At 38.3% G+C, this 16081-nt stretch overlaps 1 protein-coding gene across 2 annotated transcripts; it reads right to left on the bottom strand.

Moving 5' to 3' along the window:
• Positions 1–1027: 1027 nt before the first annotated feature.
• On the bottom strand, positions 1028–11348 carry ETAA1 (ETAA1 activator of ATR kinase). 2 transcript variants are annotated; one of them, XM_026680058.2, is made up of 6 exons: positions 11114–11348; positions 9719–9856; positions 8644–8720; positions 4825–4943; positions 2734–4580; positions 1028–1844 (listed from the first exon to the last, which is right to left on the bottom strand). In XM_026680058.2, exons 1-6 carry the CDS (start codon positions 11253–11255, stop codon positions 1735–1737), a joined length of 2433 nt encoding a protein of 810 aa, XP_026535843.2. In that variant the 5' UTR covers positions 11256–11348; the 3' UTR covers positions 1028–1734. The 2 variants fall into 2 exon arrangements, with proteins under 2 accessions (XP_026535843.2, XP_087812442.1); XM_087956316.1 differs by having other exon boundaries at positions 4222–4580.
• Positions 11349–16081: the final 4733 nt, after the last annotated feature.

Genomic DNA, 16081 nt, shown 5'->3' with positions numbered 1-16081 from the left:
CAAGGTACTTGAGTAACTATAATTAAATAATTTATATAATATTTTAGTACTTGCCTCAACCCTTGCAGAACTTCTTTTAAAATCATTTATCCACGACCCTATGTTGATAAAAACCACTTTTAAAGTAAAGAAATTCACTTATAAAATAGGTTCACCAATTATTTGCCAGTTATATTTCATACTTTTGCAGAGGGCTGTGCGGCCCCCTAAAGAAATGCCACCCATCCATTGTGTAAAATCTTTTTCCTTTAAGATAGTATTGTTTAATGTCCATCCCGATCTTTTTTTTTGTCCCTTCCATTTAATTGTCATTGGGCTATGATCTGCCCAAGTACTTGTTTCAATATTTGTTTCTTGAATATTAGATATTAATTCTGTTGAGATCCAAATCATATCCAATCTGGACCATGATAAATGTCTATTTGAATAGAAAGTATATTGTTTAGCTTTAACATTTCTTTCTCCCCACATGTCTTTTAAGGTTAATTCGTCTGTCATTTTAAAAAAAGATTTAGGGAGAGTCTTTCTATTTTGCTTTATTGTTGTTGCTATATAGTCCAGTTTATTGTTCACAATTCCATTAAAGTCTCCCATCATAATTATATTAACATAGTCCGGTCCAGTTACTTTCATATGTAATTTTTTATAGAATTCTTCCTTGTAACATCTCCTCACAATAAACATCCTAAAGTGAGAGAAACTAGAGCTACTTTTGTAAATCAGAAGACGTCCATTGCTTCTAAGTCAATAGTGCGTGAAACTCAATCCTCAACTCTTGTCTTATGATGCAGAAAAAAGACTGCTTTTTTTTCTTACTGAAGATGAATAGGCCCCATAATTAGGGACCAGCTATCATCTCCCTGACCTCTGTTTATTATGTTGAGCTACAGGATGAAAGAATAGAACAGCCTGGGAAGTCACCAACACACTGATACATACTTCCAACAGAGAGCAGATCACTTTCACTTCTGTGAAGAGGTATCAATAGTACAGTGGTTAGGTTCTGGTCACATATTAGACAAGAGTATAATCAGAGAAATTGCTATCAGTTTAATCACAATTTACAGCATGTATATAATTTACAATGATTTACAATGATAAATAAATGATAGAAAACGTTCACATGCTTTTACTACAGAATCGGTCCTTTGTAATGCAGTGGTAAAATAAAATTAAAATGGAACCAAGCTGTGAGTTACATTCAAGGATCACTATTAAATGTTTACATTATTGGTACACACTTTAAAGCTTGGAATGTTGTCATTTATGACCTCAGAACAAACAAAATGCTCGTTACAAAATTTAAAGACTAATGTTGCATGGGAAATGGACTAAATGACCAGCATAGAATTAAATTAATTACTTAATTAATTAAACTGGGATATTGGTCTTCTCAAACATTCCAAAGTAAGAATTGACACATTATGTTTCATGGGGAACAACAAATGTCAATTGCATGGTTTAATAAAAAAAAAGAATTGATATCAGTTAAATAGATCTAATATCCCAAGTCCAAATAAATAATGTATAAAAAAAATAAACAGTTATAAGCAATAGTGTTTCCAAAAAGGAGGGAAGGAAGGAAATTCAAAAGCAATTAATACTGCCATTCTGTAGAAGAATAAAGACAGCGGTAGGAGAAGAAATTGGCAGTACACTTCAATATAGACATATATTTTAGTGACAGTTATTCCGCTGCCCATGTGCCATTAATTCTTCTGTACTGAAAAGTACTCAAGTAGGTGCAGCATTTTTGAACAGTGCTTCCATTTTACACTTTCTTCGCTGAAGAGCTTCTTGCTTTTTCCGTGCAATTTCTTCTTGAGAACACCTACTTTTATATTCTGCAAAGAGAAGACAAATGATCTGATGTAGCCACATTTACCTAGTACCTTATGTTTCTACTGATCAGGTGTAAGAGGAACTTTATTAATAATATTTTAGAATAACTATTGCCCTCTAATTCTTGCAAAAACATCTACCAACTAAAAGGAGAGAGGGAGGGTCATTTGTATCAAGGGCAGTTTAAAATGTTGCCCTCTTCAAGAATCAATTTATATAATCTAAGGAAGTGAAGCAGGAAGAACAATTATTAAAAGTCCAACTATTAACTGTAAGTATAACTTGCATTGTTTCATTTCTGAACATAGATTTTGACAATCTTGTTAAATAATTGATATCATCCTGAAATGATTTTAAAAAGGCAGAATGAAATTAGCCCTAGCTACATCTAAAGATCAGAACAGATAGCATTAATGCCAGGCAGGTGAATCATAAAAGAAAAATACACCATGGAGAAAACAAAGTTTGTAGGGAGGAACTAGCTCATGTAGCACAAATAAACCTGAACCCACATAGTTCTCCTTATAGAATGTCTGCATTTTGTCAAGTTTTATTTTACAATATAAAGCCCAAATGATACCAAAGTGACTTTCCCTTGTAAGAAATCACTGTATTCATGCTCCAATAGTGGGTGTGCCAGGGAGTCTAACTGATCAATAGAGGAATAAAAATTCATTATTGGATGAAAAGCATCCTTCCTCTCATCTAACAATGCCTTTATTCAGATATAGTATCTTATCCATGACAGAACAAACTTCAAATTTAAATGTTGCAGTGCCAGCGTGCATTCTATACAGATCCAAGGATCCCCAGAGGATTCCATGAGTGAAGATGGCTTACCAGCTACCTATAAGAACTGTGTTATTTTGAGAAGAATCCAGCAACACCTACCTTTCTCAGATGGTGCAAAATCAATGCTCTTAACTGGCTTGCCATTCATGACTTTCTGAAATGGAACATTTGGTGCATTCTTGCTTTCCCACAGCCCCTTGTTAGTTCTAGAAAGACTGCCTACATTCACATTTTCCAAAACAAGGGCTTGAGAACTACTGTTTTTTTTGAACATATATTTGGATTTTTCAGAAAATAACTGATTGCATTTAGTTTTTATTTTGCCCACATCGTGCCCATTCTGCCATTGCTTATTATTAATATTTATTTGCACACTGGACATAGTAGGTGTGCCAGTTCCAGATGCAAAGGTGCCTTCAAACACTGTAGACATTTTTACAGAATTTTCATTCTTCCTTACTGCAATGGGCAGATCCAAAGAAAAGGTCTTCCTGCCTGCACAATTCTTCTCAGTCTGCAGGCAAATGGAAAGTCCTTGACCAAGCCCTGGCTGACGAAGGCTCTGAGCCAAATTGGAAGTATTCTTTGCCAATGATTTAGCTTTTCCAGTTTCCTTTATACCCATTTGGCTCTGGGTTTTCCTTTCTACATCATCACAAACTTGATAAAGCAAGTCGTCATCATCGTCACAGTGGGTGCCCCAAGAGGTATTAGATTCACAAAACAATTCTAGAACTTCGTCTGAAAATTTGGGCTCGTTCCAATCATCAAACGAAAACATCCCTTTCTTTGCCACAGATGTCTCTTGTGGACAATCAGAGCTTCCCTGGTTAGCTGCTGTCTTTAGATCAGGATGGTTTTTATTGGCAGAAACAACTGAGACCTTGTGGCTTTTGAATTTCCCAGTCGATAGTTTAGCAAGATCAGAATATGAAATTGAAGTTCCTTTTTCAGAACTTATATTTGTCGCACTTTTAAGATGGGAAGGGCCATGAGGCACATTACTATTTTTAGATTTCACTGAAGTAAAATTATAGTCCAGAGTGTTGTGTTGCCTAGTTTTAGCAAATGAATCCACCTTGCTGGTTTTTAATGAGCTATCTTCGTGAAAAGGAATAATCTTGGCTTTTTCTGTCTGAATGTTTTGGTTTGACATGGAAACACACAATACTGGCATGGTAATGGAAGAATTACCAACTCCAGCCTGGGCGATAGATGGCTTCTTGGAATTTACAGTCCATTTTTTTGATTCTCCCCTTTCCTCAGAAATACGAGCATCTTCTGCACTCTTCATCAATTCGGGCTCCTGAGTAATTTGCATAAGAAGTGAATCATCAGGTAACAAATCAGCATCCCAGTCATAGTTGTCATCACTGAAAGAATTATCAGGATTATTATTAGAAAGCTCTGCACCTGAAAATGTTTGTACAGGAGTTGTTCTAGCTTTTTGAGTTAGAAGGAATTCGGAATGCTGTTTAAGATGCATGGCGCTTTGCCCTTGAGCTTCATCACTAAGCAAAAGCTTCTCTGCCTCCAGCAAAATATCCTTATCCTGTGCAACAGAGATCAAGGAATAGTTTAACACACCTTGGCTCAACCGGCCACTACACTTTTGGGTAGAACAATCAAAAAGCTCATTTAGTGCCCCTTCAGCATCCAGATCTATGGATTTCTGACTACTGCTCTTAGGACTCTTAGCCGTCCCAGCATTATCCTTAAGTCTTCCGTGGGACAAAGTAGAGTTAATTGCAGGATGTTCATTCAGTAATTGGCATTGATCTTCTCTTTGGATCTTGATATGATGGTCAGTTGATGGTTTTGCTGCTGAAACATGGATAGAATATGGCTGGAAAAAGTTTTGTTCCTGGACTGCATCAATCAGATTTTTATCAAACTGCTTTGCTAACTTCATAAGTTCCTCTTCTCCATGTTTTAATTGATGATCTCTACATGAACAAGCAATGGGAAAAAAAACCATTACCAACATAAAGTATTTGGAAATGGCTCATTTTATAATTATTGGAAGATGAATCAATTACAATAAGATTCAACTCCTGCAAAAAAGTAACTTTTTAAAAATAGTTCTTCATTTTTCAACAACGTTACCACTACGTCAAACTGTTCTCTGGTTTTCCTACATAGAAATTTTGTGATGATTCCAAAAAGCAAATAGCAAGTTTTCCAACATACCTTGCAGTATTTATTTTTGTTCTAGATCGTGCTTTTGTTACTCCAGGAGTACAAGGAATTGCATCTTCGCCAATCCATAGCCCAAGAAGAGATCCTTCATAACAGGCAGGTTTTTCATCCTAAATAGTTGAGAATAAACATTTATCAATTTGATTAAATGGACACACAGCACCTATTTAATTTACCTCAGTGTTATGAATTCTAAAAGTATTTCTGAATTTTCCAATAGTGAGATTGTCCTCAGGAGGGCAAATGACAAACCTGCATATAATACATATGCTGCATTTTACATATTTGTATTATATATTAGGATACATAATCATGGCATTTTTGCAAATGTATCTTTGAACATATATACTTCTTCTGGCATCATCATGTTCTGTTGTGGACACTGCTATTTTCAGACATTTATATCCCAATTTTCTGTCAAACCTAATCTCAAAGTACCTGAGTGATTAGTTTTAACACGATTACATGGAATTACCGCATTTCCTTGGACACAAAGCACAAGTTTCCTGGACACTGGCTTATCCCATGGATAGCTCTTTCCCCCGGCATTTAAATAAATTGAAGTGAGAACCAATGGAGAGCGAAGATCATGAAGTGGTCCTTCAAAACGATTCCTCCTTCCAAGGCAAGAAGGCCTGTAAGACCCTTGTCCCCAACGAGTTCCAGTCCGTCACATTGGAACTAGGCTAACCCAAGATTTCCCAGGAATATCAGGTTTGGTGGCAAGTATTTCTATCCCAGATGGAAAAAGATCATCTCCCACCCCCCACCCACCCCCAAAATAGCTGAAGTTTTGTTCTCTATATAGAAATACTTGGCTATCCTCCTTTTTTTTTTTTTACATTATCCATCCTGTATAATAATATAACAGTTACCAGTATCTCTTTCCACTGCACCTAAACAACTGAATGTGCAATCCACTCTGACTATAAAAATGAAGATTCAAGGAGAAGTATCTTCTCAAAGTCACATATACAGACTGAACTTATTTCCATCTCTTGAACCTCTCTATGATAGAAGCCAAGGTGTTCTTTCCAGCTGGCTAGCTTTCCTGGAATACAGAATCACCTTTTGGGGTCCCAGGTGATTAAAGAAGTAATGGGATATGAAGGGGAGAGCTTAGCAAGAACACCTGCCTTATCCACTAGATAGAAAACAACCCATGAGTCACAAGGAAAAAGGAAAATCAATCTTTCATTGTTCTGCTTCATCTCTTCCAAGCCACCAATGCTTGATCCCAAAGGGAATGATTTCACTATCTTTGCAGAAGGGGCACAGTCTGTTTCTCTTCCCTGAGATCAATGATGTTGTGGTTAGCCGGCAGCAGGTGAGGACGGTGGAGGAGAGCGAGGATTCGGAGGAGGGGCCAGGACCATCAGGAAGTGGACTGCTGCCTTCAAGGATGGTGGGGGCTGGCAGCAGTGATGAGGAGGTTCCCGAGGAGCCTGTGCCAAGTGCGCGTGAGCGTAGGATGATTCGTAGACCAGCTGAAGCTGCACAGACGACTCGGGAGTAAGGATGCAACATAATGGCCCCTCCCTCCAGGGAATATAAGCCTGGTTTCAAATGGTTTTTGCCTTTGCAAACAAAAGGCAAAAACGTTCGAAGGACTCAGTGTTGTGATTAAAGACTCTGGTTTATTTGAAGACTTCTGCCAAGGTTTTTCTAATTGGACTAATTGGCTGCAAGCCATTTGTTAACTACAAAGAGGTTTATTTGTAGATTAAAGCCGTGAAAGTTTAAGTTACTGAGTTTATCTGTGTTTGGTCTTTGGGAACCTGGCTGGGTCTGAACAAATGAGGAACAGAGCTCCCCAACTGTATTTCCTGGAGCCCATATATAGTTGCCCATACAGGTAACTATAAAATAGCAGACACAAGCAGCCAAAAAGTCTCCTAATGTGTCCAGTACAAAAAGGAACTTCTTGGGCCTTCAGCGACCACAGTGTTTCCCAAAGATGGATGGTTAGATAAAGGGAAGTATATAAATTGGGGTGCTGACCTCTGTTCTCTTTGGAGAACATAAAAAAAAGTAAAAATGGTTCTATTCCAGTCCTATGGCAGAAACAATCTTTCAATCAATTTCAAAGAGTACCCTTACATTTCCACATCCCATAACTCCACTGCTGAATGCGGAATGTCAAAACAGGCAGAACTGGGATACTGCTAAGGTCTATAGCAACATGGAAAGTCCACTGTCATTTTTTGTTAGCACAAACCGGGAGAAGAGGAACATGTCAAGCACATTTCTACCACTACCTTGAATTCATATGGCTTATTTTCTGAATTCATATAATGAAAATTAAGTTCCAATGTGTTCAAATGATGTTTTTTCTAAGGATTGTCATCTTAAGGTAAAGCCAAATAACCTCGCATTCAGAAGGATCAGGATTTGAATGTTGTCTGATAATCTAAATCGGTAGTTTAAGCATATCCTTGAGTAAAGGAAGCAATTTATAATTGCTTATTTATGAGTCAAAAATCCAATTTGTGACTTCCACTGAGAAGCTTGGGTAAAAAGACAAGGTTTGCGTGAATGACATTAAGTCTGTGAAAAAAGGTAATTTATTCAAACAATTTAACAAACACTGGTCTATATATCTATGGAGATTCTCAGTCATCCAGGCCTTGGTTTTCCCAAAGGTGCTTTTTTTAAAAGGCAACTCGAGTTTGTTTGGTTTTTTTGAAGATGTTTTGCTTCATCCAAGAAGCTTATTCAGTTCTGACTGAATGGTGGGGAATGGAAGGATTTGTATTCCTTGCAGTCATGTGGTTGTCAATCATTAGCTCTCTGAGAGTAGTTAAGGCCACTTGGGTGTTTATTTGTGTCCTCAGGGTAATCTGAATCAGAGTGCAAATGGGTATAGAACCTTCTTGGAAGGTTCTGCTGAAAATACTGTTGTAAACAGGACATAGGTGATGTCATATCCCTCCCCACCAATATGTTCAATTTTAACATAGACAGTGTTGAGGGATTCCCCGTTAGGAGAATGAGTGCACTCAGGGAAACGTAGTGAGAGTAGTGATGAATAACACACAACCAGCACACAGATACACTGAATAGTAAAATGTAGGTTTTACTTTCAGTAAATGGGTAAACAAAGTCCAACAAACAGTCCAAATCATACACAGTTAAAGCAGTTAGTATTCAAAACAATCAGTCCAGGGATGATCCAAAAACGAAGTCCAGTATTGTAAACAAAGTTCAGTAAACGGAGTTTGCTAACAGTTGCAAGACTCACAGCAATTCCAGCAGAATGACGATCAGGCAAAAGGCAACAAGGGAATGCAAGAAGAGAACAAACCAGGTTTCTGGCTCCATCTTATGGCCGTTGGAGGAACCTCAGCCAATCACAATTACAACATTCTCTTAAAGATACAACAGTATTAAATGACTATCCTGGTTAATATATTGCCAACCCAACTGTTAGGTGACTATCATTCCTAAAAGACAGCCCTTTTATCCCTCTTTCAAACCAGTGATCTCTCTGTCCAGAATATGGACCCTGTTGTCTTCAAAAGAGTAACTTTTGTCTTTCAAACACAGATGGACTGAAAGATGGTTTGAAAAAAGCATGGTACAACATAGAGAACAAATCTATTAGGACAAGATTCAGCAGTCCATCTGCACTTGAAAGAGTTTTGAAAAAACATCTTTGGGACTGATCTAAATATATATATTTTTTCTCCCAAAGTAGGTTTTTTTTACTTTTTTGTTGGACATATAGTATAAGCTGATCAGATGCAAATTCATGTAAAAGAAAGTACAAAATACCAAGTGTATAGAGTTACATCTTAGGAAAATCATTACCTGAGGAGCAATTCGATTAACAATCTCTGAGATCTCGACTGTACGTCTACCAACTGTCAATTTCTTTTGAGTGTTGCCTAAAAAAAAAGAAGAAATTTCTGAATTGGAATAAGGGAACCCATTGTTTCCCAATGAAGAAATACATTAAGCTCAAGGAGAATGACAAAAATAGGACAACAATTAAATATTAAAAAACAACTACACTACAACAGCCAGAACTTATAATGAAGACATCACAGCACTCAAGAAATATGCTGCAGACTAGCACAAGATAGAATAGCCACAAAAGCCTTGGAAAAGGTATCTGTATTTCATGATGTTTATACCTGCGAAGCTCAAAATAGTGCAAGCAATGGTATTATCTGTGAAACTCTATAGAAGGAAAGTTTGAAAAAGTCAGATAGATAAAATATTGAAGTCTTTGAACTTTGGTATTGAAGAGGACTTCAATGTGATAAAATGTTAGGAGCCAAGGAAACAAATAATGGATCATTGAACAAATCAACCCAAAGAATTTTTGGTTTTTATTTTGTGTGTGCTACACAGTCACCAATGTCACGCGGGAGCTATAAAACTTAATAAAAAATCCCATTTACCATTACAAACCCATCAGAGTAAGGAAAAAAATAAAACAGCAAAAGGACATTAAAAATCATTAAAGTAAACAAGGCTGTTTCTATTTGGCAAACTTAACAAGGTTAATTCCTGGTAGGACAAGCTGGGGAGAATGCTTTGTATTAAGGTTCCACCACAAGTTGACTCACTTCACACTGGAAGATGGGAGTTCAAGAGTAAAGCAGTGAAGTCTTTAATAGGCTACACAAGTATATTAAACAGCAGATTATTTTTTTTTTAACAATCTGCTCCTGGGCAATAGCATAGAGATTACTAAATTATAAGTATACAGTTATACCCTGTTTTGGAAATGCTTTAATGGAAAATGGGCTCAAGTATTTATAAAGATGTAGGTTACTATAGTTCAGCATAGTGTATAGTTAGGATGTTCTAAGGCTTGTGAACACACATTTTGAAAGATAAATTACTCAGAAAACATTTTTAATGTAACAATAATTACCTAGTTTATATGTTGTAGGTGATTGAGGATCCCAAAAGATCTCTTGCTGCATATCCAATTCATTTGTAGGAGAATTGAAAGTAGGAAACCGTGATCTGCTCACCTGAGTTCTCTTTGGTGTCTTATACGAAGACCTTTCTATGAAAAAATGTAAAACAAGCAAAACATCTACTCAAAATGGACATGTATACCCACTTTATGAGCTTGAGAAAAATGAAACTATGGAAGTTGTGAGAAATTATCTAAGCAACTGGTAGCCAAAATTGCTCCCAAGTGTTTGGAGTTCCATGCCAGCTGAACAAGTCCTGATGAGAAAGGCTTGCTTGGTCACCGACATTTGAGTTAAAGGAGGTAAGATTGTGTGATATTAGCTCCCCCACCTGCAATCTGGAGCCCTATCCCTCCAGATAAGGGAAAGCTTCTATTAAGTACTTAGTCATGAAGCTGGAAAATGCATCCCTGGGAGACCAGTTTATGCATCCTACCTTGTTTAATCCAGAAATTCTGGATTAACCTGTTTCAAACATCCCTTTCGTGTGAGAATGTTAAAAAGGTGCAGATAATCCTAGAGGAAATGGATTATCTAAGCCCCATTTCATTCACATTTCAGGCCTGGTCATGGCACTGAAATATTAATTTTATTTATGGATAACATGTGGCAAAGCCAAGGTTAGTGTGATTCTCCTGGAGCTGCTTGATTTCTTAGGTCTTTGATACCATTTATCACAAATATCCTTTTGGACTGTCTTTGAAGGTTGGGAAGACAGCACTATTTTGCTATAGTGCTTTTCCTCCTTACAATGGAAGTGCTAATCAATGGTAATGGGAGGTACAGCTGTGTGATACTACAAGTCTTAATGTTCCTGAAGAAAAAAAGCCTTCATGTTGTAGTTCATACAAAAATATGTCTTTGGGGATCCTTGCAGACCCACAGGATAAGAACTTTATTTTTTCTGAAGCTGTAATAAGTGTTTTAAGTGCAACGGCCGTTAACTCCCCATTTAAAAGTCCTACTTGCAGATCCAGTAGGAAAAAGTGTAAATATTCTAGAAACAATGGGGAACAAGTATTATAAATTAGGAAAGTATTGTTAACAGGAGGGTGGGGAGAGGGACTATGGATTTAAACGTGGTACCCGATCGCCAACCTTCCTGTTACCTCCAGGTGCTTCGGATTAAACTTCCCATCAGTCCCAGCTGGCGTGGGATGGTGGGAGCTGCGTTCCAAACTCGCCACCATTCCTTGGGAATAAACCACGGGATCCAGTGCAAAATTATACTTTTTGCTCAGGATGAAACTAACGTGACGCGCAGGCAGAGGAGCCGCGTTGCTCAAAGCTGGGCTGAAAGATGCAAAATGCCAAGTACACACAGGGGGGTGGGGGAGGCTTCTCACCCTCTGCTCTGTTTTCGCTACAGGGACTCTCGCCACGTTGGGCATTCTCAACAGCAGCTCTTCGTCTATTGCTCCGCCTCGCCGGGCTCGTTACCATCAGCTTTTCAGTTACCGATACCGCTTGCCGCCGTTTGTTTGCCATGGAGGAGTCCGTCCGCCACCGCCGGCCCCATATTCCACTAAACCGTCCGCAAATCCGCCATCTTTCTCAGAGCGAAGAAGTACTCGCTGATTGGCCGAATCGGATCTTGCGGAAGCGGGGGATTGGCCGTACTCGCTTTAAGAGGAAAAAAGGAAGAAAGAGGCGTGGCCTCCTAAACGCGCGCGATTTGATTTCAATTGAAGTGGTGGCTCTCTAGTTTTTCCCCACTTTGATCAACGAGAGAGAATGCCCGCTTAGAGGATGCTGTGAGTACAGTGAATTAGGGGCTTTAACAGAAACTTGGATGTCGAATCAACTCCAGCGGGGACTGCTTGTCAGCCGCGAGAGCCTGGCCCTCAACCATGCACTTACGTTTCAGAATATCTTTCTTATGAGAAAAATAACAAGAGGAAGGCAACATCCTACATACTCCGACTGAGTGCCTGCTGCTGGGAAGCGCTAGTTTGCTGATGAAAACTTGCATGCACTTTTGTAAACACCACTACCACTTTTCCCAACGAATTTATTCCACTAGGTAGGGCCTCCCCACCCACCCAAAAATCCTGTGTAGATTTTAACTAACATTGAGAAATAATGTGGTTTTCTGGCATATTCCATTATTCCTAAAACTCACTTACAATCAAAGTACAAAAGGGAAGTGGTTTTATGCCACTGGAACATCAGTAAGAAATTCAGGACAGATAAAAGACAAATTTGTAAATGATCTTCCTACCTGTCAGTGAATACTTCAGCTTCAACCATAACAACACAAGAGCACACAATAGATACAAACTCAAAGTTAACCGCACCAAACTTGATTGCAGGAAATACGACTTCAGCAATAGAGTGGTCAATGTCTGGAATACTCTACCCGACTCTGTAGTTTCTTCCCAAACCCTTAGACTGTCTACTATTGACCTCACCCCTTTCCTAAGAGGTCTGTAGGGGCGTGCATAAGCGCACCAACGTGCCTACCGTCCCTGTCCTATTGTTTCTCTTATTCTTCTTTTATTTTTCTTATATGTACCCATTTCATGTATTCACAACTATGTATACACTTATACTTATTATCTTGTAAACAATTGGCAAATAAATAAATAAATAAATAAATAAATAAATAAATAAATCTTCTAGTCCCAGCAATGCCTGTGTTGTCTCAGGATGGAGAATACTGATGTTCCAGGACATCTGAATGATGTGTGAGGAAATCACAAATGTTGCTGTGTAGAAGGAGCTTTCACTGGATTGCAGTTGCTGGGTTGTGGTTTTTGCTCTGAACGTTATCCTGCCTGAAAAATATATGGAAGCATATATTCATAAATGATCTCTTGTTTTTATATAATTAATGAAGCTATTTTGAAAATCCTTTGATAAGTGTTAACTGTGAGAAGAGGCACTTGAGATTTACAGATTGCTCTTGGGGTGTCTGCATGTGTATACAGGTTGTCCTTGCTTAATGACTGCTTTGTTTAACAACCTTTCCAAATTATGATGGTGCTGAAAAAGTAAATTTCGGACTGATCCTTCCACTTATGACCATCACAGCATCCCTGTGATCATGTGATTGAGATTTAGGTGTTTTGCAACTGGGCCGCATTTACAGTAGTTGCAACATCCCACAGTCACGTGATTACCATCATTTTGCATACTTCACAGCCAGCTTCCAACAAGCAGAGTCAATGGAAAAAAGCCAGAAGTCAAAGCACAATTCAGTCTGGTGATATCTAGCTTAATGGCTGTGTCCTTAGTGACAGAGTTGCCAGTTACAATTGTGTTTGTTAGGCGAAGACTATTTGCATATCTTTCTGTCCTACAGACTGCTATATCATGGAATATAAAACATAACTGAAATGTCTGCACAAAATATATGATACAAGAGAAAGAGTCTTGGAGACTTGCAGCCATAATGTACTTCTTTGTGGAACATGAGGCCATTTTAATGTGAAACCATTTTAATTTGTGCCACATACTCTTGAACGAGTCCCTGTCTCATCTCATTTTCAAATGGAAGATTTAAACTCTGATGGTACTAGAATCGTTTTGCTCCCTTTGGATTCTGAGGACCAAGTGTACATATTAATCTGAAGCTCTCCTTTTCTATACTTTTTCTCAGTTAAAATATGCTGTTTAGCTGTTAAGGATAACTTTCCATGCATCTGTGGTTTGAGTTATTCCCATTCCACTTGCCCCCTCCCCCCTTCCCCCGATGTAGAAATAACCCTGTTTTTATAAAGTATATTTCTGAAGGACGTATCAAGATTGTATTTTAAAGATGGTGTGGTAGTTGTAATTCTTCTAGTGGAGAGCAACAATGGGGTTGTTTTTTTCCACCAAATGTTAGATTTCTGAACAAAAATCCCATTTTTTGCATCTGATGAAATAAATTGCGGTCTGTTAGGTGGGGGTCAAGGGAAGAGGCAGGACTCTCAGCTAGTGACAAACAGCTCTTTATTTGGTACACTGGTACAAAGAAGTGAAGTGGCTGTCCGGCAGCTCCCTCTTTTAAAGGGAGCAGTCAGGCAGCCCAGCCAATGAGGTTCCTCTAATTTCCCACCGGCAGGGCAGACCAATCGTTTTAAATTATTATTTTTCCCGCCAGAAAGGCGGACTGGAGAGAAACCTTCATTCCTTGGTTTCCCTCCTTATTAGGATATTCAACACTGTCCATGAATGCTTATTTTGTTACTTGTCATGTGCCCTCAAACCTTTCTTATGAGACAAATAGATTGGACTGTCAACATAAAATTGTAGTAAACTTAAAATGATAATTACTATAGAAATTAATGCAACATTATGCAAGACTGTTGAGGAATTCCTTCTTCCATATTGGGGAGCCCCACTTGCTTATAAACCCTTCTTGTTTCTGCTTTGCTGCTCATGACAATGGGCTCAATCTAATTGATTTAGATTGTGATTTCTTTATTAGATTTATGTCCTGCTTTTCATACAAGAGCTCAGGGGTGCATATTTATTTATTAGATATTTATCCTGCCTTTATTGCTTTATAAGTAATTCAAGGAGGTGACCATACACAATACTCCTTCCTCCACCTCTTTTTCCCCACAACAACCCTGTGAGGTGGGCTGGGCTGAGAGAGAGTGACTGGCCCAAAGTCACATAGTAGTTGGCTTTCATGCCTAAGGTGGGACTCGCAGTCTCCTGATTTTAAGGCCAGCCTCTTAAACATATACCAAACTGGCTTTCCTGCCTCCATTTTTTCCCCTCAACAATCCTCTCTAGTATGTCAGGCTGAGAGGAAATAACATGTCCAAGGTCACTCTGTGAGATTCTATGCCCAAGATTTTATTATGACATAGGAACCAAAATTGTAATTCGTTTGTTTGTGAATTCGTGAGAAAAATAGTTATTCTGGGGAAAAAATACATCATTTTCATTAGGCAATTACTTGCTTTATGAGGTGAAATGTTATATGTGTGCAGACTAATGCTAGAATCTGTATTTCACAAATTCTGTGAATCATTCCATAGAAGTTACCCCAGCTAAAGTTATTAATGATTTTTTTAGGTTTGGAACAAATGTTTAGTCTAAAACTGTGATGTATTGAACAAGATTTTAAAATATAAGATAAGTTTAGATATGAATTTGAGAACTACAATGGTTTCCCCTCAACATTTACAAATTGGGAGGGCCCAAAATATTGGTTAAAAAAATCTGACATTTTGAATTTGTTACATAAGTGTCTGATGGAGGGAAAGAAACTTTCAAGATTTCATACAACAATGATTTTGAAGGAGATAAATTGTATAATCTGCTTACCTTTGTATATGTTGCTGTGTGGAAAACAGAAGGCAGCATTGTTTATTATACTAGGATAGGATTTCATGGCTGATATCTGCTTAAAAATCTGCTTTTTAGACCACAGAAACTAAATACTGAAACTCAACACTGTCCAATGGTATAAGGTTAGTTCACTGCCTAGAGTGAGAGAGCTAGAGAGAGAGAAAAGTGAAGGAAAATATAATAATAATGACAATAATAATTCAAACAGACTACTATTGCCTGCCACATAACACCCCTTGTTAACAATTGTTGATAAGAAAGACAAAGAAATGAATGGTGGACATTGCAGTATCTGGAGACAGCAGAAGAGAAGAGAGAGAACTGGGGAGAATCGCACAATATAAAGACCTGTAAATAGAAGAACTGTGGCTAAAGAAAACAAAGACAGTTCCAACAGTAATCGTGTCTTGGTTTCAATTCCAAAACCTCTGGAGCACCACTTGAACACCCTCGGGATTGACAAAACCACCATCAGTCAATTGCAAAAGGCAGCTTTACTTGGAACAGTTTACATCCGGCAATGATACCTTTAACGCCATCAGACAAAATCTGCCTATCCCAGATCCTTAGGAGGGACGTGATAGGTAGATAAAAAGGCTAAATTCAGCCTAAACATCTGACTGACTCTACAACCAAGCATAATAATAAATCACAACCAAATTGACTATTTTTTTCTGCCCAGGAATAGGGCTGCAAGCTGTATAATCCCCCTAATAATTTAATATTACATTGTAATGAGGGAAAAAGGTGCCCTCGGGGATTTGAACCAGCCCATCCCCTAACTCCCGTCAATTCTGAGGTAATCCACATCTGAGGAGGAACAATGACTGGAAAAGCCCCCTTGCTTCCAGTCCCTCCTTCAGCCCCTTTGTTATATAAGCCATTTTCTCCCTTCCTCACCAGCCTTCTGGAGAACCAGGAGAAGACTGAAATCCTCGCCCCGCTCTAGGTCTGGCTAAATTGCAGAAAGGTGATGGATTAGCGCTGGAATTAGGAGGGAGCCATCCCAAGAAATAATGTGTATG

Source organism: Notechis scutatus, chromosome 2 (genome assembly GCF_049901735.1).
Source record: "Notechis scutatus isolate UNSWTSFEM ecotype Mainland chromosome 2, rNotScu1.2, whole genome shotgun sequence".
Taxonomy (NCBI): Eukaryota; Metazoa; Chordata; class Lepidosauria; order Squamata; family Elapidae; genus Notechis; species Notechis scutatus.
This window is presented reverse-complemented; position numbering and strand designations above follow the sequence as displayed.

Coding starts and splice junctions, on each gene's coding strand:
- ETAA1 (XM_026680058.2), bottom strand. CDS start 11,255: ATGGCAAACAAACGGCGGCAAGCGGTATCGGTAACTGAAAAGCTGATG. Junction 8,721..9,718: donor ACCTACAACATATAAACTAG/GTAATTATTGTT, acceptor CTTTTTTTTTAG/GCAACACTCAAAAGAAATTG. Junction 4,944..8,643: donor TTAATCGAATTGCTCCTCAG/GTAATGATTTTC, acceptor TCAACTATTTAG/GATGAAAAACCTGCCTGTTA.